The following is a 27,212-nucleotide window of genomic DNA, read 5'->3' as shown; positions in this document are numbered from 1 at the left end:
GTGCCTTGATTGCCAAACCTTTTATCAGAGCTAAGACATTCATTTACAAATATCACAACAAAAATATATAACAGTGATCATATGTGGAAGTTACCTGGAATTTGCACTGCTGTGCCTTCAACTGTACCCACACTTGTGCCAATCAGGAAATCTGATCCATTAGTGACTTCCGGGAGGGAAAATGATGAAGTTACAAGTTCAACAGTATTTAGCTCCTCAGAGCTTATTGTTGACTGTTTATTTGAATAAGGATTGTTTCCAGGGGCTGCATTGATTGTTGCAATGTTAGAGGAAATGGTTGTGATCTCTTCTCGACCAAGCAAAGCTGACTGTGTTTCCAAGTTTCTATCCAAAGGCTCTAAAGATGAAGTTAGCACTGTAACTGCTTCCTGGTCAGGTTCAAATACTCCACTGTTGGGTGAATCTGAAACAGGTGTGGATGAAAGCTCTGGTCTCTCTCTCTCAGTACTCCAGTCACTTTCTTGACTGGGATTTTTCACTCTCTCTGAAGAAAATTCAACTTCTATTGTGCTAAGTTTTGGAACATCCGTGCTTGTTCTTTCTCCAAAATTTAGAAAAGCAGTAGGGTAGTCATGTACTGATGGAGAATCTCCAGAAACAGTAGCATTTTCCTCAACCAGATCATTTGCAGAAGGTTCTGTCTCCTCTGACCTCTCTGTTACAAGTTTATTAAAGTGAGTAGTACTTTCAGCAGTGACGCTTTCTGATTCAGGCTCAGGAGAAAACTCTAGTAGAGCAGACTCTGTTGTATCTAGGTTTGTAGTGGGTGGTTTATAAGTCGCTGCAATATCAGAACTAACCTCTTTGAAAGTTCCATCTGATGAATGATCAGACTGATCTGAATCCTTTGCAGATGATGTACTTGGAATGATTACCTCAGGATACTCAGATACTCCATTAACTAACTGAACCGTTACTGAGGATTTAGGACTGTGAGATACAGAATTTAAACTCACTGAATCTGTTTCTTCATACTCTGCTGATGCTGATTTTGTTTGTGTATATACTGTAGAATGCTTTTCTTCACTATTGCTCGATGATACAGTTGCATGTTGGGACATACTCTGTGTGGTGACCATACTTACATCAAATGTGTCAGTTGTCAAAGCCTTTTCTGTCTCCATAGTTAAATCTGGTGTAAGGGAAAGAACCGTAGGCTTTGTATCACTTGGTTCTTCTTGTCCCATTCCAGAAAATCCAGAAACAGACATTGTTTCACTTTGATCTGTTATTATTCGGTTATTTGCTGAAGTATAAGCCTCATACATGACTTCTGCTGTGCTTGTCCTTCCAACATGATTATCCTCAAACTCGGGTTCTTTAGACTCATGAGGCATAAGAGGGCTTACCAGTGAGGGTACTGTTGGAAGGAAAATTCCCAATTCGTTGAGTACGGTAGTTGTGAGAGTTTTTGTTGCAAATGGCACAGCATACCCTGAACCTAAATCCTTGTCTACTGATTTTTGTCCATGTCCAGCTGTTACTGATTCACTACTTGGCTGAATGGAAGTAGTCAAAGACAGATTATCACCAGATCCAAGTGAATTCTCTTCTATTACAGAAAAATTATGTGTTGAATCATACCTGTCCTCTTCAGCTTTCATGCTATCATCACTGCCATATGTTGACTGTATGACAAGATTTGGCATTGTCTGCACACTCAGTATATCTTCAGGCATTGATTTCGAGTGATCCATGTCTATAATAGTTGTTTTTTCTGATGGGATTTGAAGTCGTTCTTCAATTAGTGTAATATCACCATAAACAGAAACATTCAGTATAATGTGTCTCCTGTCATCAACCACTGGAATAATGTCCAGTGATATCCCAGTATCACTAGTCAGCTCTTCTAATGCAGCTGTCTTTGGGTCAGCAGCAGTTTGATTTGCCACAATCTCTTGTTCTTCTGTAAAAAGAGATTCTAATCCTGTGATCACAGTCTGTGATCCATCTCCTGGTGCATCTGTTGTCATAACTCCAGAATAAACCTCCCCAGGAACATGAGATGAAGCAGTTAGTTTGACTTTTGTCACAGGAGGTACTGTCAAATGAGTAAATGTATCAGGGGGAAATGAATCTGAAACACCAGCCCAGCCAGATCCCTCTCCAGAGCTTTCAGGTAATAATCTGCTTGGCATTTTTGTTGTTGATGTTGCAAGAGATTTTTCCATTTCAAGGAAAGGAGTTTCACTCAGTATTACAGAAACAGGAGTTACATCATCTGTAGTCAGCATATGTGAAGATTCCTCATGAGAAACATCTCCAGGAGCAGCTACTGTCCCATCTGTTTCATTTTCTCTCCTCTTATGGTCCATTTCCTCATTGTAAGGTTCTTCAATCACAGCAAAATAATGTGTTACATCTTTGTCTTTAGAGTTGGAATGATTGAAATTCTCTTCTTCAAAATTTGGGGAACTGGTGGCCGTTGAGTATGCAGTTTCTGTCAGCAGCTCTGCTGTAGTAGTTCTAATCTTTTCATTAATTTCAGCATTTGATTCAGTGCTTCTGCTTTCAAAGTCCCGTGTCTTGTCAGTTGAAAGTTTGGTTACTACACTTGCAGGATAAAAAGGCTGAGGACTTAAAGTATTTGTGGTTTCTTTGACAGCCAACGACTCTGCTGAAGGAAGAACAGTAAACTCATCTCCTGATCCTTGTCCTGAAACTAATGGATCACTGATGAGCTCATTGTTTGTTGTTTTTTCTTCTTTAGGTGTCAGGAGTAATCTGGGAATATATTCTGTAGGAAAAACATTTTGTACCAACTCCTCTTCTTGCTCTGTATCAGTAACTGGAGAACTTAAGTACTTCCTTTCGATTACTGCAGACTCGGTAACTCTGTCATTAAACAGCAATATTTTTTCACCAGATTCAGCTTCTACTTTGTTTTCTTCTGAATATGGTCTGACAGTGGGAAAACTTAAAAATTCCACATGTTCATGGTTAGCCTGTGTACTTTCAAAGAATGGATCTTCTGTTGCTTCTCCAGAAGATTCTATTGCTTTTGGTAGAACTTCCCTTGACCTGTCTTCCCATGAATGCCCATCTTCTGCCAAAGGAAGATTTGTAGCAAAAGATGTCACTGTCACCTCATTAGCTGTTTTCTCTTCCACTTTTGTGTCAGTTACAGTTTGCAAAGTGGTTATGTCATGTTCAGTAATTGTGACTGGCTCATTAGGTTCAGCAGTGAAGGCATGAACCACAGCAAATGGCATGCTGACAGTTTTTCTGCCATACTGCTCTCGTGGTTGTGGTTTCCCAGTGGATGAAATTGATGGTTTTGTAAATGATTCAGTTAAACTTTCTGCTTCTCCAGATCCCTGATCAAAAAATGAAAAATGGCTTCCAAGCGCTTTTTCAGTGGGTCCATTAGACATCAGTTTTGTGGTGCTGCTGTCAGCTTTGAGTTCTTCTCCAGAGCCATGCTCAATCATTAGAATTTTTCCCAAAGAAACAGTTGAAAAGCCACCTTTTCCTTTTTTGCTTTCTGTAGACTCAGCTACTGCTATTATGCTATCATGTGTCACCATGGTGTCAAGTGTGCTGCTATTAACAACTGATTCTGGAGATGATGTGACCTCAGCTGTTTCTAAATCCTTTGTTCCGATTACAGCTGCAACATGAGATGTTACCTCTATTCTAGAACCAGGTCTTGATTTGATGTCAGAAGGAGCTGTGTGAGTTGGTTCTGCTTCATGTGTTTGTTCTCCTTGGTTTTCTGTAGTAAAGACATTCTCAGTCATCTGAATAGCTACTTCAGGCACCTTTGTCAATCCATATGACCCAGTACTTGAAACTGATGTTTCTGGTTCACCTGTTCCTAAGTGCTCTTCATATTCTGTCGTGGCATTCTCCAATGAAACATCAACGACATAAATATTTCCTTCATGTTTTACTGTTTCTGTTTCCATGACAGACCTTGATGGAACTGAAGTCAAAGTAGCAGACTCGATAATATCTATATCTCCAGAACCTGAATCAGTAAATGGGGAGTCAGTACTTACCACTTTTCTTGTGGGACCCCCTGAAAATAAGTCTGCTGGTTCTTCAGCTGATCCTTCATTTATAAAAAACTTCTTCTCTCTCAGGAAAGGAGTGGCAGTAACCTTTTTGATTTCAGAATGCATGGTACCTGTTACTGGTACTGTTTCTCTGAGAGGAATGGGTTCCTGACTTATAGTGCTGACTTCGTCAGTAGTGCTTCGAAGCTCATCCAGTTCTGATTTTCCCTTTGCAGCAGTGGCTGAAATTTCTTGACTTGAGTAAACAGTAGTTTGTACTTCTTTTTCATCTTCAGTTTTCTTTTCAGTTGCAACAGAGCTGCCAACTACTTGCTCCATTATTAATACAGATTTGGTGGAAACAGTTGCTTCAGAACTTTGATCAAAAGTAGAATAAAGATTTCTTGTTCTCCCAGGCAAAGTAGAGGTGATTTCTGAAATGGTTACAGGAATTTCTGTTGGCAGTACTCTGCCAGAGCCAAAAGAAATATCTTGCACTGAAAGTGTTTCTGAAACTGCTGTTTCTGTTGTCACAGCTGAAGCTGAAGTGCTGTTCTCTTCCACATCTCCAGATCCTTCAAGAACTATAAAAGGAGAAGCACTTATCTCTGGCTTTGTTGCACCATTTGTTGCTTCCAAAATACTTTCAAAAGGGGACTCTGCATCAAGCTTAATAGTTGATTTATAATAATTTCCCGGAGTAGTGGTACCTTCTTCTGGAATAAGGGCTCTCGCAGCTATTCCTACAGTAGCAGGATCAAAACTTGCACCTGGAGCAGCAGTTACAGCAGAATTTTCCACAGAAAAGACACTGGGAACAGAAGTCGTACCAGAATTTTTTTCATTATCTTCATGACTTGACATTCTCACAATTTCTGTGAACACAGACCTAGTCAAATCAGATTCAGTGGAACCACCTCCAGAAGATTCACTAGCAATCCAAAGCAAGTTCTTTGTGTCTTTGGTAGAACTCTCCTCAGTTCCATGCCACATTACTCTCTCCTTATTTTTTGGTGGTAATTGCTCATACATAGAAGTAATCTCAAAATATTTGTCTGTTGTGGTAACTTCTGACTCACCACTATATACTGGTTCTAACATTGCAACATCTGCTGCCGATTGTGTGACTTCAAATGCCCCTATTACTTCCCCAGCTTTGCTTGGCTGCATTGTACCAGAAGCTTCGGTTTCAGATATTATAAAGGTGTTTGTTTCATTGATTTGTGAAAAGGTTACATTTTTTGAATGTGCAACGCTTTCAATTTGGTCACTTCTAGCTTCCTCAGCTTTCGTGCTTTTAGGTGCACTTGTGACTTGTTGCTTTCCATTGATGAACTGCAAAGCTGGAGGAGTTGTAACATCAGTAGTATTTTCACAGTCTTCTTCCTCCTCTTCAAAGTCCATAAAATTTGGAAAGAAAGGATCCAATATTATATATTCAGATGAATCCTGCACAGAGTCTGAAGTACAGGGTTCAGTCTGAGTTGATTCTGCTTCAGTGTGGGATTCATCTACTGTATGAGGAAGCATGTGGCGACTGAACAGATCCAAAAACTCATTCATCGGATGATCTGCAAAAAAAAAAGAGCTTTTCATAATCCCTAAGTAACAGTCATGGTTGTGCATTACTGCAGACACGTGAAGTATAAGCAATCTTTTAGAGCAAGAAAAAAAAACAACAGAAAATCAAAACACAGCAACTTCAGTATTTTCTTCTAGTCACAGTGTGTTAAATGCTGTCACAGTATTTTCTTCTTATTTCGGACCGTCTGAATATTGAATTCACTGCTTCTGTAATGCTGTTCACACCAGAGCTAACCTTTCCTGTGCCATATAAGAGTTATGAGAACTATTTCTAGGCCACAAGACTATGGTTTCAACCTGCACTAAATGCTTGTGCTGATCAGTGATGTTACCTAATCTTCACTAAAACTGAGCTTAGATGAAGCTAAGCAAAGTGAAATTTAAATTTAAGTGGGACACACAGAATATACCTCTATAGCTCCATTTATCTTCAGTATAGAGTAACTCAGATTACTAGTAACACCATGAAAACCATGCCATGTGCTCTATTCTTTACACTCAGACCACTGGTCAGAAAATAGTCTCACTTTACAAAGTTGTCACAATTTGCCATTCTAAATTATTTAATAAATAACAAACAAACAAACAAAACCCAATTAATCATTCAGACAGTAACACGATTAAATCCTGGCTATCTTTTCCTGTTTAATACTCACTTTAGAAGATTTACACACTCCCACAGAGTACAGACCTCTCACCTTCTGTTCCAGTTCTAAGAAGACATCTATAGAAGCCCTCGTGAATTCCTCTAAGACCTATGATCATGAAGTCCACTAGCACTTTGTACATGCTCCTTCTCAGAATGAACATTACTTCAAACCTTCTATACTAGATAATAGATGCTATCCACATTGAATGTACTTACATCCATCCATCCATCCAGACTACAGACTCAGAGAAGAAACAATTTTCAGGCTTTGATTGATACAACACATAGTCTATTCACTTGAAGCTGAAAAATTTGTTCCAGAGTGTATATCCATGAACATATTCTGCTTCTGAGGATATTTTCAAAGCCATATTGTCAAAGTAAAATTACTGGTATAAAAAAAAAGCAAAGTAAAATTTGCTGGTATAAAGCCAAGTAACAAACAAACCCCTGTCTAAACCAACATACAGGACTCCTTGCAACACCATCACTGATGGTTACTATCCAGAGAATATGTTTAGGTCTTCTAGCAAACCAAATAAATGACAGAGTACAATTTACAAATATATCTTAAAAATAAAAAAAAAAAAAAAAAAAAAGAAAAGAAAAGAAACTGACAGGAAAAGTATTTCATTAGTTTATACCAATTATCCTACACAATTCTATGATTCTATATGAACATCACTTAATCTCTAGCACAATTGAGCCCTCAGAGATAATCAGGAGATAATTCTGGAGAAGAATATATTAAATTGATTTATTACATTGAACTGATGCAGAACACTCTGAAAGGCTGGTGAAATCTTCAGCTTGAGATTTTTTGTGCATGCAAACTGCCTGCAACTCATAAAGACTACTGCAACTCAAAGACGAATCAGTGTTCTAGCAACTCACCCTGTGCTTACTGCTAAGTAGCACTGAATCTTCATTTTGATAAATCTCACGCTGAAGAGTAATGGCAAATTTAGGCCCATTTCACAAAGAATGAGTATTAAGTGCACTGAATCAGAGGCTGTGACCTAATCAATAAAGAATTTGCAAAAAATTAAGATCCATGTCATCCTTACAGGGAATAAACCTTCTTCAGTGATGTTTATTTCCTCCAAAGATTCAGTTTATACAGCATTAAGTTCAGGGTTTCCACTACAAAGAAAACAGCTTCTACCTAATTTCTGCTCAGCTACTAGGGTATTGCCCCAGTGAAGACCAGGGTATCAAGGAATTGTGTTTTCGTAAGAAGTAGAAGCTCTTATCAGCACAAGATTGTAGACCTTGTTTTAAAATCCTGAATTAAAAAACACACACAAGTCAATCAGTGAAAAAGGGAATGGCAAACTAAATCTACTAGGGAGCTTTGAGAATTTTTTATACTTGGTAAATTCACTATAATGTGAAATACAGAAATACAGAAACAGAAAATTACATATGCAAATGTGCACAGACAAGAAAGATGATTGTGTTCACAGTTTAAAAAGGACAGTGTATAAATACTTAGTACATAGACTAACATGGAATAAGGATTAATTATGATTTCATGTACTGCCAGTACGATTGTGTGCACAAAGAATCCTTTTGCACAGAACAATACATTTACAAAAAAACAAAAACAAAACAAACACTAGGATGGAACAGCATAGGTTATAATTTGTAAATCTGTAGGAGGGTACCATGACTAACAAGTTCTGACCAGTGCACTATTTTTTGTAGCAGTGCACACCTGGGAGACCCTCAAATTACTAGCTCATGCTAAATCACAGTAAGTAATAAATTTAATGAACAACATCTGTTCCAAACTCACTTAGAAGACATATACAAATTCTTACACATGCAAAGATCTCTATCAGACATTACTTCTACCTTTCTTAGCTTTTTCAAGACCTCACATGCCACGGAGATCCACATAAAAGAACACTGGCTATGATGTTCCAATAATAAATTTTAAGAAGACACTTTCATCAAATACTAAGTATTACTGTTTTGTTTTTCCCATGGACAAGATTACCAGCTTTTAAGAAAACAATAGAGATTCCAATTGAATTATTTTTTATTAAAATTTCTTCTTCCTTCTGTATTTTTGGATATTCAAGTTGCCAATACCTAGCAGTAACAGCTATGGTAAATTCTTGTAAGCCTTAGAGATGACCAATAATCTAATAAACAATACAGCTAACATACCATGTAACCTTGTCCTCTACGAGTAAGCAAGACTCTAGGATGAAAACTTACATACAATCATTAAATGTGAATAGAGAGGGAAAAAGTAGACTGTTAGATGCACAGGGCAGACACATAAACATTTGCAGCAGCTTTAAACTGACTAGATGTAGCTGAAAGATGCTATCTATGTATATGTTTCTGCCCATTTCATCTGCAGGGAAAGACATATAGATTGGAGTCTGTCATTAAGAGGTGGGGTGAGGACAAAGAAATTCAGTTCCTAAATGCTCTTATCAATAGTTCACACATTACAATGACAAATAAGACAAAAGTAGCACTTTTTTAAAAGAGGTGCTCTTCTACTATCACTCCCAGAAGAAGAAAGTAAAAACGAGCACGTAGTCTAAACAGGTGCAGTTGGCCTAGTTTGTCAGTCCAACTGAGATCTGCCAGTAAAGCCTTCTACTGGGAAAACTGAAGAGGTATGCAGCAAAATAAAGATGGAATAGATAGGTGGGTAGGTTTACATGCAACCTAGAGTGCTTTTTAATCAATTCAATACATTTAGATGTTTAAATTACCTGCATAGCACAGGCATCTATCTCATAATGTGCATAACTGTGTGTAAGAAATGGACATGCCCCTGCTCCAGGTACATTCTGGACACAAGAGGATTTGACTGCTACCACTGAAAATGGATTAAGGTGGCATTAACTTTCATTCCAATCCTTCTCATGATCCTTGGCTCTTCAAACACTAGTAATATTCTGCAAAGAACTCTAAAAGGCTTTTCCAAGATCATTTGGGAAGGGGACAGGCATTAGAGAGGGCTTTTCCTCTAAAAACCCTTCTGAAAAGCAGCTGAATTAGAATAAAAAGTTAAATGAAAAACATTCTGATTTTTTCAAACTTTTAAAAAACTCAAATATAAAAAATCAGTAGACTTGTGGATTAAGCATGTTTTTTAAGTCTTGTTCATAACAGGACAATCAGTACTCAATCTGACATTCTACAAACAGCACAGTTTCACCTGTGGATTCTTGCAACTTTTCCACTAACAGTGAAACTTGCCAAGTTGTGTGTAAGAAGTCATACAGTTTGTTGTTTTGCAGGACTAGAGGTCTGATAAACCCACAATAGCCACTCAAATATTCACATAAAGTTCTGTGGACTTTGATTCAGGCCCTATGTTTTATTTAGAATATAAAAATAAAAGATGATTTTAAAAGAAGAACAAAAACATTTTGAATTGTTTGTCTTTTAAGTGTGAATATCATTCCATAGTGTGACACTACCACAAATTACATAGCATTCACTATCTAGAAAAACCACAAGGCTAGGATGAAAGAAAAAATATAGTTTGCATTACTCATATTTATTCCTGCATTTGATAATCAGGAAATCTTTATTTTGGCTCCATCAGAACTACATCATAGTGGATTTAGTTCACATGATGACTACAATAACAGATTGTACGTTGTAAAAATGTGTTTTTTTCATATTTCTGTAAATGTGCCATTTAGTGAATGTAAAAAAGATAACGTGACAACTAGCAATGAAAATTAAAAACAAACGAACAAAAAAAACCTTTGACTCAGAAGGAAAAGTGATTAACTATTTAAGCCTACTTGTTAAATTCTGTGCTTTGCTGGTTAAATCACCTTATTTCTTCCCCATAGCTGTACAGTCTGCACTTATTTTCATATACCTCCTCTTCTTTGCTACAGTTGGTCAGCACAGAACAATGACCACCACCTCCTGCAGAAGACCTTCATCACATTTGCTATGATAAACGTGCACCTCAGCAACAGCCTTAAACATCACCTCCAAAAGACCACATGCTCTGGGCCTCTGGTCAGGGATGTCTGGGATGGGGACTAGGAGACAGACAAAACTGTAATCCTTAGCAGTGTGGAAGAACAGATCAACAGCTTGGGCAAGCTGATAAAAGAACACAAGTCTGAGATCTCAAGCAGATGCCTCTTCAAATCATCTACTGATCAGACTTTTCTGAAAACATCATTCAGAAAAAGGCAGTGCAGAGCATGGCCATACTTTAAAAACATGTTATAGAAAGCACACTGACAGAAGAGAGGACTGGGGGCAGATGCACAAATCAGCACCTGATTTACTTCTGCATACTCACAGAATTTAGCCTAGTCTCCCACATGAAGTGGGTCACAGAATCTCACTAAGTCCAACCTTACACCATGGATAAAAGACACTTTGAAAAACTGATCCAAATAGATAAATCCGTGGAACTCTTCAGTCAACATGCATGTTGTGCTCAATTATTAAGACACTGCAGAACCCAGACTCGTGACTTTTACGCATTATCTCAAAGTTCACACACATCTGTGGGACACACCTGATAGGTTAGCAAGTGTGACCTACCAAACAATAATCACAGAGTCACTAGATAGCAGATCAGACAACAGACAGTTAAATTTATTCTGTAAAATGTTTAGTAGTCCTCAAAGTAAAGAGTCCAAACTGAATTATTTAAACTATAAAAAAAGTCAGTGAGGGCTCACATCTAGGCTTTGGAGAACACCAAGCCTGAGGAATGACTCAAAGAGCTCCAGGTGACACACTGACCCCACCGGAGCTTTCAGCTCTGCTGAGGATCAGCTTTGCAGTAGAAGCTCACTCAAGCAGTCTGAGGACCAGAACCTGCTGAAAATCTTCCCGTGAAAGAAAGCTTAATCAATCCCACAGCAGTATGTCAGTCTCAATGGATATTTTGATTTAAAAGCACGCTGAAGGAGCAATTAGACAAGATGGCCTTTGAGCAAAAAGTACTAGATTTTAACATTTCAAAAAGTGGGTATGTAGAATTATTTTTTTTCCCTACTAAAAAAAAAAAGAAAGTTACATTTAAATTGGTATAGAATGCCTGTTTTACAGAATAAAACATTTTGATAACATCTTTTGGACTGTTTTATTTCATAGCGAGGGTTTATTATTATTATTATTCTTTTCATCTCATTTCAAAAGAAATAAGATTTTGAAATACAGACATTTCCTGCTGAAGGAAAATTCCAAGTGTCAGTCTACAGTATATGCAATTTCTCTAACTTGTGCCATCTTGTAATATCATTATCCTACCTAGGCACGGTCAAAGTGCAGCAGTGCTCCAGGCATACCTCATCTCCCCCACCAGAAAAAGGTGGGAATGCTGCCAAGGAGCTGGTCTGAGGTGTTAAAGAAACATGGCTACTACTGTACACGTATGCCTAAGTAAAAGGCAACAAAGACAAGTCCAGAAATAATTAAACTTCTGATTATTTTAATCCTTTTACTCCCCATTAACATAGACAATGTGTACAATGAGGTCTAGTTACAGCCAGTCCTTGATTACTCTTCAGTCTACACAAATCAAGGGTTTTCTTTAGTTCACTTAAAAGTGTTCCCCAGTTAGGTACATATTTCTGAAAGTTTTGTTAACTCTGACTCCCATTAGAAAATTTTTAGGATGTAATACACATTTCCATTGGGGCTTTTTGGTTGCTCCTTTTTCCTTTATAAACTTAATCAAAATTTATATTTTGTTTTCTGTTTGACAGTCAAAAGTGAAGTTATTATTCTTTAAATCTCATCAGCCATTAAAAAAAAAGAAATAAAACATAAAAATCATATATAAATCATATACATTGAGCTTGAATAGAAATCTAAATTATTCAAGTAAATATCTGGAATAAAGTATTGGGAAGGAAGAGTTTGTGTACAGCTAGATGGATAGGAGCTGAAAGCAATTCAAGGTGGGTGGTCAGCTTTGTCTACTCAAATTCATCTCACCATTCTGCTTTACCTTATTTGGGTACCTCAGTTTCCATGTGAGATACAGTCCTGCTGGAAACCTGAGTATCAGTTGCTGGCATATTGTTAAGCTACGGCCTATCTCCAACTATGCCATTCCCACATATTCAAACAAGTGAACTGTTGGCCATGACCAGAAACACCTGTGTAAAGGATGTCACTCATCTGGACATCTGTTTTGCACAGGGCTCTGGACAGCATCGTTTTGCTTCAGCATCCGTGCCAAATTTTAAAGTAATAGACAAGATGATGCAAAAACCATGTCAGAAATAAAGGAACTGTTTTATTATAAAAGAGTATCATGAAACTTTCTGGCAGCCTTTGGCGTTTCCTTCAGCTTCATTGCTTCCTGCTTTCCCCCTCTGACACAATGGTAAGTTTGTTAAGAAAAAACAGATTGAGTAAATGTCAAGTTGTTAAAAACGGCAGTATTGTAGTGTCAAGTCTGAACCCCTGCAAGGGCAGGATATACCCTCCTGGATAACAAGTGAGTATTTGCCATACGATATCCTAAGCACAACTATTTTGTTTCCATTTCCTCTCTGCTCCCATGTTTCACTAACAGAACTCTGCTCCAGCTCCTAAGCATCCTTCCAACAACGACATTTTACTTCACGACTACAGAGAAGACACTTTTAAAACTCTGCGGGACTAAACAAACCCAAAACAAACCACTGGCAAGTACTACATCCTTTTCTGTAGCTGAAATCCTGAACAAAGTAAAAAGTCAAATTGCGCAGCCTAGATTAGCCGTTCTGTCTGTTATATATAGAAGACCAACTCCAGAGGCCAGCTCACCAGGGCAGACAGAAGACTTGGCTGGGAAAGGAAAGCAACTGCTCACCAAAACTTCAGCTTTGATCCCACGGGTACTCCTGCATGGTAAAGAAGGAAACAGCCCTTTGCTAACTGTCAGTTACAGGAGGGCAGCCCCAAAATGCTTCTGTTACTACACTGTTGGAACAAGATAGAATTAATTCCATCCCTATTAATGTGGGAAGTGCGTGCCCCTTCCCAGCAGAAAAATGACCTGTAGCCACAAAAATTTGGGCCAATGTCAAAATGCAGCAGCCATTGTGCTGAAGCAGATGTCCACCATTTGGCAACTCCAAAGGCTGCTCAGACATGAAATGATGGGTAATTAATGCCCAATCCCCTGGTAAACGTCAACACTCTTCAGCTTTAGCAAAACTTAGAGTACACTCCCTACAGTGGTAGTTCCAAAAAAAAATGTAGGTTGATTTCATATTAACATAGGAGTAATTCAGGTTTTATGGAGTAGGCATGGGCTCAGTTTTACTTTCTCAGTCAATGTCATTTGCTTCAAAGATGAAAGTTTATGTGGAAAAAATTAAACTAGAAAATGTGCCAAGGTTCAAGCTCTACAGCAGGCCATTGTGTTGATACATACAGACACACAGTTAGGTGAATATGTCCCACCTGATCTAACTCACAATGCTTTTTTTACAGAAAATTGGAGTAATTCATACATTTTGCTGCCATTTATTATAATGCTTCTCTGAAATTGTATCCCCTAAAATTCTCAAAAAAATACCATCTCTCAAACACCCCATAAGCACACTTAAAAGTTTAACCTCTGCACAAGCCCACTGGCCAAGCAAACAGCTCTCAAAACCACGGCCAGTCAGACACACTGTTTAGCTGCAGCTCCTGTTCCTTCTTGGGACAAATTTATAGCTATCACTTTTGTGACAACCTACTTTCACCAATCTTTAGGCTTGAGTTTTCTTCACTGAAATGTTTTTCTAGAATAGTCCATTGTGGGGGAAATCAATCTTGGCCAAGACCTATATACTTGTGTTACTATACTTATCTTCATAATACCTTAAATGCAAATGTATGCTTTCAAATAGTTAGAGTGATTGTACACATAGATATGCACACATAGATTACTTAGCATGTTGATTTTGCATATTTTATGCACTACAAATTTACACAGAAGATACAGAATAGATTCTGTAATCACAATTTTAATGGACTGTTCAGAGTATCATCTCTTGATATGCGAGAAAAACAATGAAAATGCCCTCACCCATTTGAAGTTTATCAGTAGGTGGGTTAATAAGTATGATTGCTTTGGGTACTACAAATTCAAAGCAGTTTGGAAATAAACTGGACAACTAACTAAAGACTAAACTTGATACATAACTTATTCCTGAGTTAATTTTAGGATGTTTTTGATCCTCTTTTCTTTTTTCAACACTTTTCAACATCTGAAGGTACATGTGCACAGCAAATGAGACAGAAAGAGAAGTACTGCCAAAAAGGAAGCCTGGTGGAGTAGAAAAACTTCAGAATGAGGTTATAACTACAGAAGTCTTATCTGAAAGCAACCTCCAGCTTATCTGTCAATAATTATTTAAGTGCCTCTTAAACTGCCAGTTAGACCTTGATTATACAACTTGTCCAAGGGACTTTAGAATTTTGCTTGTAACATCTAATGGTGACTCACTACAAGTGCATGAGCAATCCAGGAGTCATTTCAGTCACCACTTTTAAAAAAGGAAAAAAACAAATAAACAAAAAATAGTTTAGGTAAAATCCCACTACAAATTCTTGAATTAAAAGAATGTCACTCTGTGTACATATAGGTATATTCCTTTTATTCTATCCTATTTTTTATCCTATTATTACATCAAGTATGTGGAAATTCTTCTTCAAATGACAAAATATTCCATCTTGAAACTATCAAACTCTCACTGGATGATGAAAAATTAAGTTTACAGTTACAAAAAGAAAAAAAGTAATCAAATACGGCAGAGGATTCTGAAAGACAAAATCAATCCTCAAGAAGACAAAACTTCCAACTGCATTTCTCCTTATCAGGAAGGGAAAGAGAAAATTTCAGCTCTAATCACTAATGAAGAGAAATGTTCATATGACTTTAGAAGCTGAATTATCCTTTCTGAAGCAAGCCCAGTAATACAAGACTGGTCAGACAAGTCCTAATACAATTCAGCCAGCAGTTTTTTTAATAAATGTGAATTGCTCCAAAGAACAAGATGAATGACTTCAACTCCATGTTCCCAAAGGCTACAGAAAATATGCAGCAGACTCTCTAACACATCCTGACTTGTGCCAGGAAGTAATTCACAAATCTCTTGAAAGAAACCAGTGGGCATTATGTATATTACTGATCAAATTTATCATTTCAACACTAAAAAAAGAAAAAAAAAAGGTGATGGAAAAAGGCTAGCTGCATCAGCAGGAGTGAATTCAATCATTACATCTAAAAGGGACAAAAAACAGCTGTAAAAAGGACCACTTAAAACTATGCACTCAAAAAGAAGGAATATTACAATTTTAGAGCACCATTATCAGAGTAGATATGAAGTGACCTGTCTTAAAGGAATGATTTTCTATTTGCAATTTAATTATATGAAGCACTTATAAAAATATCTTTATTTCTATTTCTGGGATCATATCCTGCATGCACTCACAATCTCACAGTATCCAATTAAGATTTCATGTAAAGCAAAATAGCGTAGATAATGTTTTCTGAAAATGGTAAAAAAAAAAAGTTGATATACTCATCGTAAGTAACTAGATTTCTTACAAAGGGGATAAGCTCAGAAGACTTTTAACAATCATTTTCCTTAAAAAAAAAAAATCATCTTGTAGATGTAGTTTCCATGTTAATGACAGTTCTTTTTCTGCCAAAGGATTTTTAAGGCGTTCTTCACATGTAAACAAAACTCCTAAAAGGGTTCTTCTTCCTTTACAGCAGATGTATGAAAAACTACATTGTACCTATGAATAACATTCCTTCATTTGTCTCATGAATAAACAAAGAGCTATAAGAAAGCTAGAAATGTGTAATCCCTAAGTCTAGGACTGAGACGTTTCCTTGGAAACAATGCAAGAACAGCAGGGAATGTGTACGCATCCTCCGAGCAGTATTTAATGTGAAGGTACTGTTTCTTGTATCTATGGAAGTCTATAAAGGAATGTAAAAAAAGAAATTATTGCTCTTTAATAAGACTGCAGGAAGAGCCAGCAATAGTGCCTTAAGAACTTCTTATTAATTCAGTCTTAGTTTGTCGTATTTTCTGAATATCAAATTTCAGCTCTGTTGAGTCTGGAGTTGTTTCTTTCACCTCCTTCTTTCTTTTTTTTTTTTTTTTTTTGAAAAGAAGAACAGAGAACAAAAGGCCTGGGGTACTTTGGGTTTTTGACTGTTATTTGTTTGTTAGCACTTTCTCTCATGCCAGACATCTTTGCTGGTGTATTTTAATTATAATTTACACGTGACAGTGCCTAACTGAAGGGCACTTCTTAAAAGGCCCTTCATCGTACCTGTACAACATGAATATTCTAATACAGAAAAATTCTATCTGGCTTAATTCAGTAACAGGTCTATCAGTTAAAGTTAAACATGTTCCTTTAAGTCCCTATGGTACAAGTGTCTTTTGAAGTAAAAATTAACTAATTATAGAACAAAAGCGAAGCTGCAAATGTAATAAATACATTCAGACACCTAACATCCCCTAAACAATTCTGCTTTCAATCACCTCATTAGAATTACTGTGGTGTAATTACACTGGGGAAGATGATATCAGAATCTGGCCATGTTTGCTGGTATTTAACACCTGAGTTACTCTAACAAAATGAAAACTTGTCTGTCTGTATGCTACAAGATATGGAGAATTCGGTCATTCAGGGTATGAAAATTATTTGTGTAGCTATATGCAATATACTCAGGCTAATATAGACAAATCTATTTCATTGAGAAATGTGTTTCAGAACTGCTAGGTGTTTTTCTTTCCTATCTGAACAAACAGCCCAGAGCTCAAAACAAAACACCACTAGGAAAGAGTGCATTAATAATTCAATAACTGAAATAAAACCATGCCCATTGACTGCTGCGAACAGCAGGGAAGGTGACCACCTCTGGGGCTAGTGAAGGCCAGCAGCCCCACAGTTTTAGTATCAGCTGGAATGTTACTTTGTAAGCAGAGAAATCCAGTTTCCATTAAACAAATAGGAGATATTGCATTTAATAAGAGAGGAAGTTGGGTCAGCCCAAGTGAAGTCACCTAACTATTGCTCCAACATCCCATCAGAAATGAACTTAGCTCAGCAGAGCACCAATAGAACCACAGCCATAGAATACCACATCAGAAGAGATGCATTTGAAAATTAAATGGCATTTTGCTCACCATGATGCTCAGGCACATTTTCAGTTATCTTTCTCTTAAATGCACAACTGGTATCAAGAATCACATAGTTGCTAAGAAAGCTGAACAACCTGTGCAGGCAGGGATGTTCTAGCCATACATGTTGGAGTGTGTTAGCAGGCATTCATAAAGCAGGAGAACGCTTCATGCAGGGCAGCAATTTTCTCTTTACAATAGACTTTGATTTGAAATCATTACTAAGCATAAACGATGTTTCAATAGCAAATATCTATCATTTGCAGGAGGACATAAGCTATTTCAGCACATAAATGACAACGTTTCTCCCCCTTCAGCAGAACTCCAACATAAAAATTGTTATGTTAATAATTTCTGAAAAGTACACCAAAAGTTGCATGTAGCACACATGTGCCTACTACAAAGAACAGTGTCCAGATAGGTATTTGCCAGCAGGCATAAATAAAACAACAGAACAGTGTGGGTACAAGTGAAGACAGCTACAAGCGCAGATGCTGCGAGCTTCTAAAATGGCTCCATGACATGTGAAGTTCCACATGGAGAAAGCTGGGAGGCAAGCAGTCCTGGCCCTCCACACCATCACCCAGCACCACACCAACAACCCTGAGCAGCAGAGCCTCCTCCTTGCAGGCTCCCACAGCATATCCACACTCCCTCCAGTAATGAGAAAAATAAAGGCTGAAAGGAGACATGGTTATTCTCTATGACTGAACAGAGAAATAAAAGTATCAAGGGATAAGTGTCAAGAAGAAAAAAGACCTATTCAAGCTAAAGACAATGCTGGCAAGAACAAACACGGGTTTGAACTCGCCAAGAAACAATTCAGGCTAGATATTAGAATCAGACTTTAGGAGAGCCACGATCATCTGGGACAGCCTTCCAGAGGGAGCAGGGAAGACAAAAGGACTAAATGAATTTTAAGATGGACCTGCAAAGACCCTATTCTGCCTCCTTTGTTCAGCTTTATGACTATGACTCATTAACATCCTGCATTCTACAGTATTCCTTTTCCTTCAAATTTCACAATCTTCGTACACTTCTAAGAAAGAAATATGCATGTCAGAGAATTACATGTTGAAACACAAAAGGTTTGTAGCCTTCTTTCCATAAAATTCCTCAACTACAAAGCACAAGTTTCTGCAATTTCATTCTGCTCAAAGCTAGAGGAGACAAGAAAACAGACGGAGCTGGTGTGAATCCCAGGGTCCAATAAGCAATTTGAAACATATTCACTAAGCAAAGACTTTTAAATGTCTCCAAAAAATGCAGGTGTGCAAATTACTCCTGATACAGACAGAAGTTGTTTCCAGTATCACTGTTCAACAACACCCCCACAAGCATTTTTCAGCTCATAAAATGTTTATGAGCTGAAAAGTTCCTTCAGGTTTGGTTTTTATTTCTTCTTTTATTTCCAGCTGCTGATACACTCTACCTTCCAGTAATACAACCAGAACTCACCACTACAACAGGTAGCAGAATTGTGAGGAGAAAAGGACATGAAGGGACACGATTTCCCTCTTTGCCTTCAAAGAGATGACTCCTTTGTCCTGTCCTATGTAATGAAGAAGTGCTCATGTGGTCAGACACCAGGGCAAGAGCCGCTCTCGTGTCACTGTGCAGCAGGAGTCTGCTGCTTCATAAAGGAGGATGAAGTTCCTGGCTTTCTCCACCATGAAACATGTGTGATGCTCTTTATAACAACAGCAGAATGTTTCCTGAACGTAAATATATTTTCCTCACTAACTGGAACACCCATTCCAGATATGTCCACGTACCATAATAGCCCATCAGAAACACTATCCTCAGCGGTGTTATACATGACATTTTCTCACTGAAAGGTGACACATTCTGATACAAACAAGCTGTCTAATCCATCCAATGATGTGTTCTGTCCTGTCAGCATTTGAGTGTATTTACCAGAATTTAAGTTAATGAGGATGACCTTCCAACAGGCCCCTAAATTGACTCTGCTTCCATAGCTGAATTTAATAATTTAAAACTAACTGAAACTTCCTTTTTTAAATTTTTAATGGATTGCAAGCATGCATTTTAAAAACTAGGAGAACTGATAAGCTCTTGCATAGCATAAGAGAACGAGCCCTCTAGGCGAAAACGTTCCTGGATGGCTGTCCCAACAAACCAAAGGCCTATTTTATTCAAAATCAAATATTTGACTTATATATGGTACCACTACGAAGTAATCTGGGGGGTTCTAAGAGAACCTGAAATTCTAGACAGTAGATTTAATTGACTTTAACACCATCAACATTTTCAAAGTCTTTCAAGTGCAGCTTGAGTCCACAATAATAATCAAGAACCATATCCCACACATTCCATACATCCATAACACATTCCATGCATCTACAGCACATTCCAGCTGAGGACTTCAAAGCACCTCAATGAAGGTGATGCCACTTTAGCAAGGGCTTGAGATCAAGTAGAAAGGCGCAAGAAAACCTCCCTACTTCTCCTCCTCATCTCAGAGCAAGGCCATGGAAATGCTCCTCGCTTCAATGGGCACAGGAGAGATGCCCATGACCTCTCTACATCCCTTGGTGTGAGTCCCCCTCGTGGAGTGTGAAATACTTCTCACGGCTTATAAATCCAGCGGTAATGCCACAGAAATATTGTTATGACTACACTACAGAGAGTAAATGGAGCTGCAGAGAGGTAGTAAAAACCATGTCTTGTCGTCATTTAGCTGGGAACAAAACGTCAGAGGTAGAATTTATGTAGCTTGAGTATGACTGCAGATCAATTTTCAAACAATGACAGAATAAAAGGTTGAACCGTGTCTGAGTGAAGGATGTATGTTAGTAATACTTGCCAAATTCATTTCTCTTTAGCACCCCTTATATACATTTTCTTCAGTACAAAGAACAGTTTATGGACTGCAGAACAATGAAGCGAAACTGGGCTTGGCAGCCTGTTTCAAACACAGCCTCTCATTTCTGGAGAAAGAAAATAAAGCCCTAAACCATACCCTCAGACAAAACAAATCATTTGCAGCTCTGATTTAACTTGTTGCAAGTAGGTATAGGGCGGCTTTTCCCTCTGAATATCTAAATGGAGGAATTACCACTGACATACTGAAAATAGAAAAATGAAGAAAACTGGAAACATGATAAATCCTGTTATGTTTAAGCAAAATGAAGATATTGCCATACATGGAATTTCATACTATTTTAGGAATTTTTTTTTTCCTATGCTGATAGACTACATCATTCCTAAAGGCAGAATTTGAAGGCTTCAAATTTTAATTCAGCATATAACCATCAAAAAATGCACATATGTAACTAGAAAATTGAAGACACAAAAGGTAAACCCTGAATAAAGCCAATCCTGAGGACTGTATCACCCGGATGAGAGAAATCATGGCTGTGCATTGATTTGCTGTTCTTTAGACAGTCCAGAAATTAGGAACTGGACTAATTCCTACCTTATGGAATCACATTACCAACATCATTCCAAAGAAAGCACAAAAAAAGACTCTCTGAGTGAGATGGAGAGAAATCCCAGATCACACATTGTAGGCATTATCTGAAGAGAACAAGAAGACTCCACACACTCCCAAACCATCCTACTTATTCCCATCCACCTGGAACAAACAGCTGCCTGAAGACATCTACTCAATTGCGCAACAAACTATTCTATAAATCAACAATGGAACAAAGAAAACTATTTCACTACTACACAGTCCAAATATTAGTTATTAAACAGAATAAACCAAACTCCCAAAGGTACAAAAACATGTAACTTCACTCTAATCTTGAAAAATTCCATTCTGACTTACCAGTCCTGTCTCAATTGAGATTTCCAAGACACTGGCAACTACAACTTCAGTAAAGATAATGATAATATATCACAGAAACAAAGGTAGCATTTAAGTTTGAAAACAACATAACTATTATTTTCTGAAATACTGTCACTGTTGATATGACGTGTAGTTTTATCTCTAGGAAATATAAAGCACAGTATCAAGCAGAAAGTCCACTGGGAAGTCAAATACTGATACAGCAGTATGTACCTCTCAGAGCAGAGATGTACCTCTCCCTCTTGATTTTGAACATAATTCTACCAACCATAAACCTGATAAAAACAGTCTTTCAAACTTCCAGAAATTATGATTTCTGTTGGATATATTATTCAAAATATGGATGTTATGGCAAAGAATGAATGAGAACACATTTTCTTGCATAATCATTCAAAGGCATTACATACAGTTAAGCTATAAAAATCATAGAATGGATTCTTATCATTTTTGTTTAAAAATAAACAAATAAATAAACGGAATACAATACTGAACCTACTAGGTATTTGAGCTTTTTCCTTTTTATCACTTCTTCTGCATTTAATTTTTAAAAATGAGGTTTTACCAAGGCTTCTTAAATAACGTTCATTTTACAGGCTTCCTTATTGTAAAATAGTCTTCAACTTTTGAATTACGGAGACACATTCATAATAAAACTAAAGAGTTCATTCCTACTTCAGAAGTTTCTGTTCTGGATACCCATGGAATTGAAGCTGCATACACATGTACAATGCCATCAGCTAAAAACAGAATGAAACTGCAGAAATTATATCAATTTGCAACACAAATTCTGCAACATTGATAGAAAAGAATCTAAGAAAACTTCTAAAAGTCCTTCTCTAAAATGACAGAAGATCCATCTTAGGACACAGCAGAATGCATTAGCCTTTTTTAGCTGACTACATGTACATGGCATTGTTAATTGCTACAGACTAATGGAATGTTAAAGTAATCTAGTGCTTTTTTTAGGACTAGTAATGCATGGAATGGAAGCTGTGAAATTAAAATGCTTGTTTCACAGATAGCTGAAGTTAAATCAGTGACGTGACAACATTAAATACAAAAACTGTAATATTAACCACCATTAACCTCAATAGAAAGTATAACAGTTCAGTATTATTCTTTCATATAAATTAATCTCACCTGAAACCATACATAAAATGCTTTTCCAATCATTTTTAATTGATAAAAAAATAGACCTACCAATACTTAGCAAATTGTTGTCTAGATAAAACTTGTACTTTGTACGCTTCAGTGATCAAGCAGCACTTCCAGTATGTTCTAAAAGTGTCACACCAGCCTGTTATGATACACTGTCCATCTCGATGGACTGTAGGTCTAAAAGGCAAAATCTTACCTGTATCATTGCCTGTGATTTGAATAACATACAATCTTATGTCAGTTCCACTATCAGGGTGTGAAGTAGGAGACACCTCCTGCGGTTGTAAGGCCTCTGTGGCCTCCTTCACTGTGGGTGGTGCAGTAGGCCGTGCAACTGCAGTAGCAGTTGATGATGTGAAATATTCCTTATCAATTTCTGGTTCTACCATCTTTCCTGTCAGATCATCTTCAGTAGTGGCTTTACTGGGAGAAATAGATTCATCAATTACTATGATGTCACTGCTTGTTATCTCCTCATCTTCCTCAGGAATGAGACGGGGTGACTTTGGAGAAACAAAAAGTTTGGATGCTGATGTAGGCTGAATTTTGTCCACAGCGCTAACGGAAGGTGTAGTTACATCACTGAGAACTGATGTTTTATCTGTTGCCTTAGATAAAAATGGAACTGTTTTGACTTCTTCCAGCTCTTCTGATATTCCTGAACCTTCTGGAGTTTCACTTGGAGAAGCTCCCAAAGTCAGAAGACTAATGCTTCCTGCAGTAGGACTAGTCAGCACTGTATGGGCGGGGAACACAGAAACCCTGCTTCCTACATCTCTGTCCTCTTCCCTTGTGGTGGTTCCTTTGCTTTCATGCACTTTTGCTTGTGTACCAAATGTTACAGGCATCACTTCTGTAATCTTCTTTTCTTGGTCGGTAGTGGTCTCAACTTTGGGCGTCACTGTGAGATGCAAAGACCTGGTGCTAGTTTCAACAGGCCTCAGAACTTGTCCATATTCTGTAAGTATTAATGCAGGCACTGATACTTCTGTTGCTGGATACATCTCATCATAGGCTGAACCCATCTCGTCGTGTTTTTCCTGAGTGCTTGTTTGAGATGATGCAAATCCTGCTGTTGTCCTCTGTGCATGCATTTGGGCAGATGTTACAGGTAAGGCAGACCCCGTGGCAGTATCTAGTTCCCTATCTTGATCCTTCGTGGAGAGCTCCTTTGGAAACACTTCACTAGCTTTTGCACTTGTTACTATTGCTTCAGTATGAATGACACTGTCAAAAGGAGTCTGATCAGTAACTTGCATCTCTCCAATGTTCTCACTACCTACAGTGACTGGAACTAGGGAAGAATCATCTTCTCTCTGTGGAACTGTTGTCTCTATCTCTGTTACACCTGTAAAATTCAAGGGTTCCTTTGTTTCTCCTAAGCCAACAGATGGTGCCCCTTTTCCCTTCTGAAGTGTTGCCAGTGATGACTCCTCAGTGGATGTCACAGCACTCATCTGGCTTTCCTCTGTCACTGTGTATTTTGACAATTCCATCCTTGAAGAGACTTTGTCTTCAGCAGAGGTTGCTGACGATTTCTCAGTAGCCTTTCTTTGTTCACCTTCTGGGGTAGAAATGGTCATTTTCAAAACATATCCTGATGTTTCATCTGCTTCATGATCAGTCACCTCCAGGACAGTGGGCACAGCAGTTGGCAACACAGTACCACTTGAAGAGCTAAACGATTTCATTGTTGCACTACTTTCATGCACTGACATTTTAGATACAGTAAACATTTCCAAATCTAAAGAGCTGCCTGAATGGAAGACGTCTGTAGTACTTTTACTCTGATCAAAATCAGCTGATACGGCTTCTTCATCATCTTTTGTTTCTGCTGTCACCATGCTTGTCATGGTTTCATCTGTTACTGCTGAAACTGGAGCTCCTAGATGCTTTGTATATTCTATAATTTGCCCTGGAGATGTAGGCTCCATACCAGAGATACCATCTTCAGTATCTAACTCAATTCTCTTAGTATGAGATGTTTCTTCTGTCATATAGCCCTGATCTTTATCTGTCTGCAGCCCCATTCCAGAAACTGGAGGAGTGTGTGTGAACTTCTCACTTCCAAAATGTCCCTCAGATCCTGCTGTAACAGAAGTAGGAACAACAGTTGTGATATAAGGAACCTTATCATCTACTGTTTTTACTTCTGGCTCCTTTGTTTTTTCTTGCTTTTCTAAAATAGCTGATCCTTCTGTTTTCCGAGATGAGTGAAGAACAGATGTGATGCCTTCTTCAAACTTTTGTGGGGCAGTGGTACCTCCTGTGAGAGCAGTGACCTCAGATCCTGTCTCATTGGCAGTAAATACCGAAAAGGATACAGGTATTCCAGATGACACGGTGTCCTGGCTTCCCTCAGCTGACGCCTCATTATCAAACACAGTTGCAGAGGAACTAAATTTAATGAATGATGTTGACTCGTGTGTTGTAGAAGATTGTCCGGTGGTTACTGCAAACTCATCCACAAGTGTCTCTGATACAGCAGGCACATCTGATTCTGGGACGCTAACCAGAGCCACGCCAGAAACTCTATCAGGCATAACGGTGTACATGCTCTCTCTTCCCTCCCCCTCTGTAGTAAGATCATACTGATCAGTGAACAAAGCCTTAGGGATTACAACAGTTGTAAGTTTCTTGTCAGATTTTGCTTCCATTGATTTTTTTGTGGGTTCTTTTGTTGAGTGAGAACCAAGATACAGATTTTCCTTTGTTAGTGAAACTGAAGTCCCTGTCCTGGGTAACTCTCTCTGAGAAGTTGGTACCAAGCTATCTGTAGCTGCCAGCACAGGGCCCACTTCTATTTGTTCAGTCTGATTATCAGCATCATGTTTTTGTGTATCTCCCGTTTCAACATCTTCCCATGAACCAGTGGAACTCTTAGCTACAGTTGTGCTATCCTGAAAAACTACAGAGGTCAAGAAAGCGTCCTCAGTGCTTTCAGACCTACCTTGTTCCTCGGATAATTCTGCTTCAGAGTAAGTGTGCTCCACTTCCAAAGCTGCAGATGTGCTCTCTGTTAACCTAGGTGAAACATCATATTCAGTCCTTCCCAGCGTATCATAAGGGCTTATTTCACCATCTGTAACAGTCTGAGGTAAAAGGGTGGTTAACTTAATGTTCTCCATAAGCACTTCCATTTCCCTTTTCTCCTCAGCAACTTCAGTAGTCATTTTTGTATCTTCAGTCTCTAGGGTTGCTTCCTCCCAAGCAGGGACCTTTGTTTCAGTGACAGCCACTTCAGTAACTGAACTCTCAAAAACAGAAGGTTTAAGAGTAACTTTAGCAGATGATGGTTTCACACTGTCAGTTTTGAGAGTTGTAACCAGCTTAACAGTTGTAGGCTCTGTTACAATTTTTTTACCTTAAAAAAAAAAAAAAGAGAATAAAAAAAGTTAACGAATCACTTAGTAAGATTACAAACATTTTCAATTAGTTCACGTGTTCCTAGAAGAAATTAGAAGTTACACTGAGAAATAAGTATAGAGGCAAAAAGCTTTAGACAATTGTTGAGCATAAAACTGAGCTCTGAATGACATAAATATCATATTATTTAAGTAGCATGAAACTTAATGTCAGATGAAATGAGAACAGGAGCAGTATTCTTCATAGCTGTTATTTATATAATTACCCCTGGATGTCATAACACTATACAAGTAACCATTAGACAGCTAAATACTGATCGGGAAATACAGAAGTTTATTTCACAATGTCATAATGAATGGTACTGCAACTCTGCAGGTTTTCTTCAAAACTTATTATAGCATAGAACTCAAATGCATAAAGGGATTGAAACAGCACTTCATCTTATTTTCAGTACATAAGTACTAATTGCAAAAAAGGAAGCCTAACAGGAGCAAGAGCATGCTTGAGCAACAGGAACAAACATGCCATCAGAAAATACAATATTAAAATCTGCAAAAACTGCTGTACTGCTTTAAATTACACTGAGAGAAATTCTGATTATGTGTAAAGGTGAGAACAGTAAACCATAAGACTATAAAATTCAATCTATGATGATGTTGATCTCTGGAAAACACTTCAAAGATATAACTCTGAACCTCTTTCACAGGCAGAAGTGTTTCTATGAGAGTGCTGAACATGAAAAAGCAGAGTGTTGAATATGGGGGCAGGAAGGAGCAGCTATGCTGCATAACTATCTAGGTACAAAGAACTTTGTGTCTTTCCACTGAACCAAATTATGATGATCTAAAGGACTGTGGTTCTGCTTCTCTGTCCTCTCCTGCCACAGACTGCTATCCCACCAGAGCAGGAAATGCACCATTCCACTCCGAAGTCTGGGATTGGAATTTAAACTCTTGAAAAAGGTGAGTTTGTGCTCAGAAAGCAAGATTTACTCAGGAAAAGTCCAAATCCAAATGTCTCCCCTTCTGCCAGTTCTTCCAGGTCAGCAATATTCAGCAACGGGAATAGAGAGGTGGAAGATACTATGTGAGATAGTAAAAAGAGACCAGGAAACTCTATCCAATGTAAGGAATGAATACAAGTTAGTTACTGGGGGAAAAGTTCATTTTGAGAACAGATTTTTACTGCCTGGAGCAGAGATGAAAATATTCCAGACACTGACCAGGGACTTCATTAGCACTGGAAAAATTAAAGGAGTTAAAAGAGTATGCAGAAATAACAGAATGTAAACAAGTGAAAAACACTCAGGAAGGCTCAACTGTAGCCATATATATTTGTACAGTGACAGTTTATACTGAAGCAGACACAGCATGTATGCACATAACCGTGCCTAAATGGGTGATCCTTTGATACTGAATATATGGATTCTGCCTGCGCAAGTGAAGGTCATGCAAATATTTGTTTAGTTTCAC

At 38.0% G+C, this 27,212-nt stretch overlaps 1 protein-coding gene across 1 annotated transcript in view; it reads right to left on the bottom strand.

The window, feature by feature from the left end:
* VCAN (versican) overlaps positions 1 to 27,212 on the bottom strand; it is a 101,614-nt gene that overhangs the window by 25,889 nt on the left and 48,513 nt on the right. The window contains exons 7-8 of the mRNA XM_065740523.1: positions 22,571 to 25,738; positions 95 to 5,590 (exon numbers count right to left, since the gene is read on the bottom strand). Of these exons, the coding sequence (XP_065596595.1) occupies positions 95 to 5,590; positions 22,571 to 25,738 (8,664 nt within the window). The remainder of the gene's footprint in view (positions 1 to 94; positions 5,591 to 22,570; positions 25,739 to 27,212) is intronic.

This window comes from Cyrtonyx montezumae, unplaced genomic scaffold, assembly GCF_038088225.1.
Source record: "Cyrtonyx montezumae isolate F1298 unplaced genomic scaffold, pur_monq_1.0 scaffold_27, whole genome shotgun sequence".
In the NCBI taxonomy this organism is placed as follows: Eukaryota; Metazoa; Chordata; class Aves; order Galliformes; family Odontophoridae; genus Cyrtonyx; species Cyrtonyx montezumae.
The sequence above is the reverse complement of the archived record's forward strand: the minus strand, read 5'-3'. Positions and strand labels throughout refer to the sequence as shown.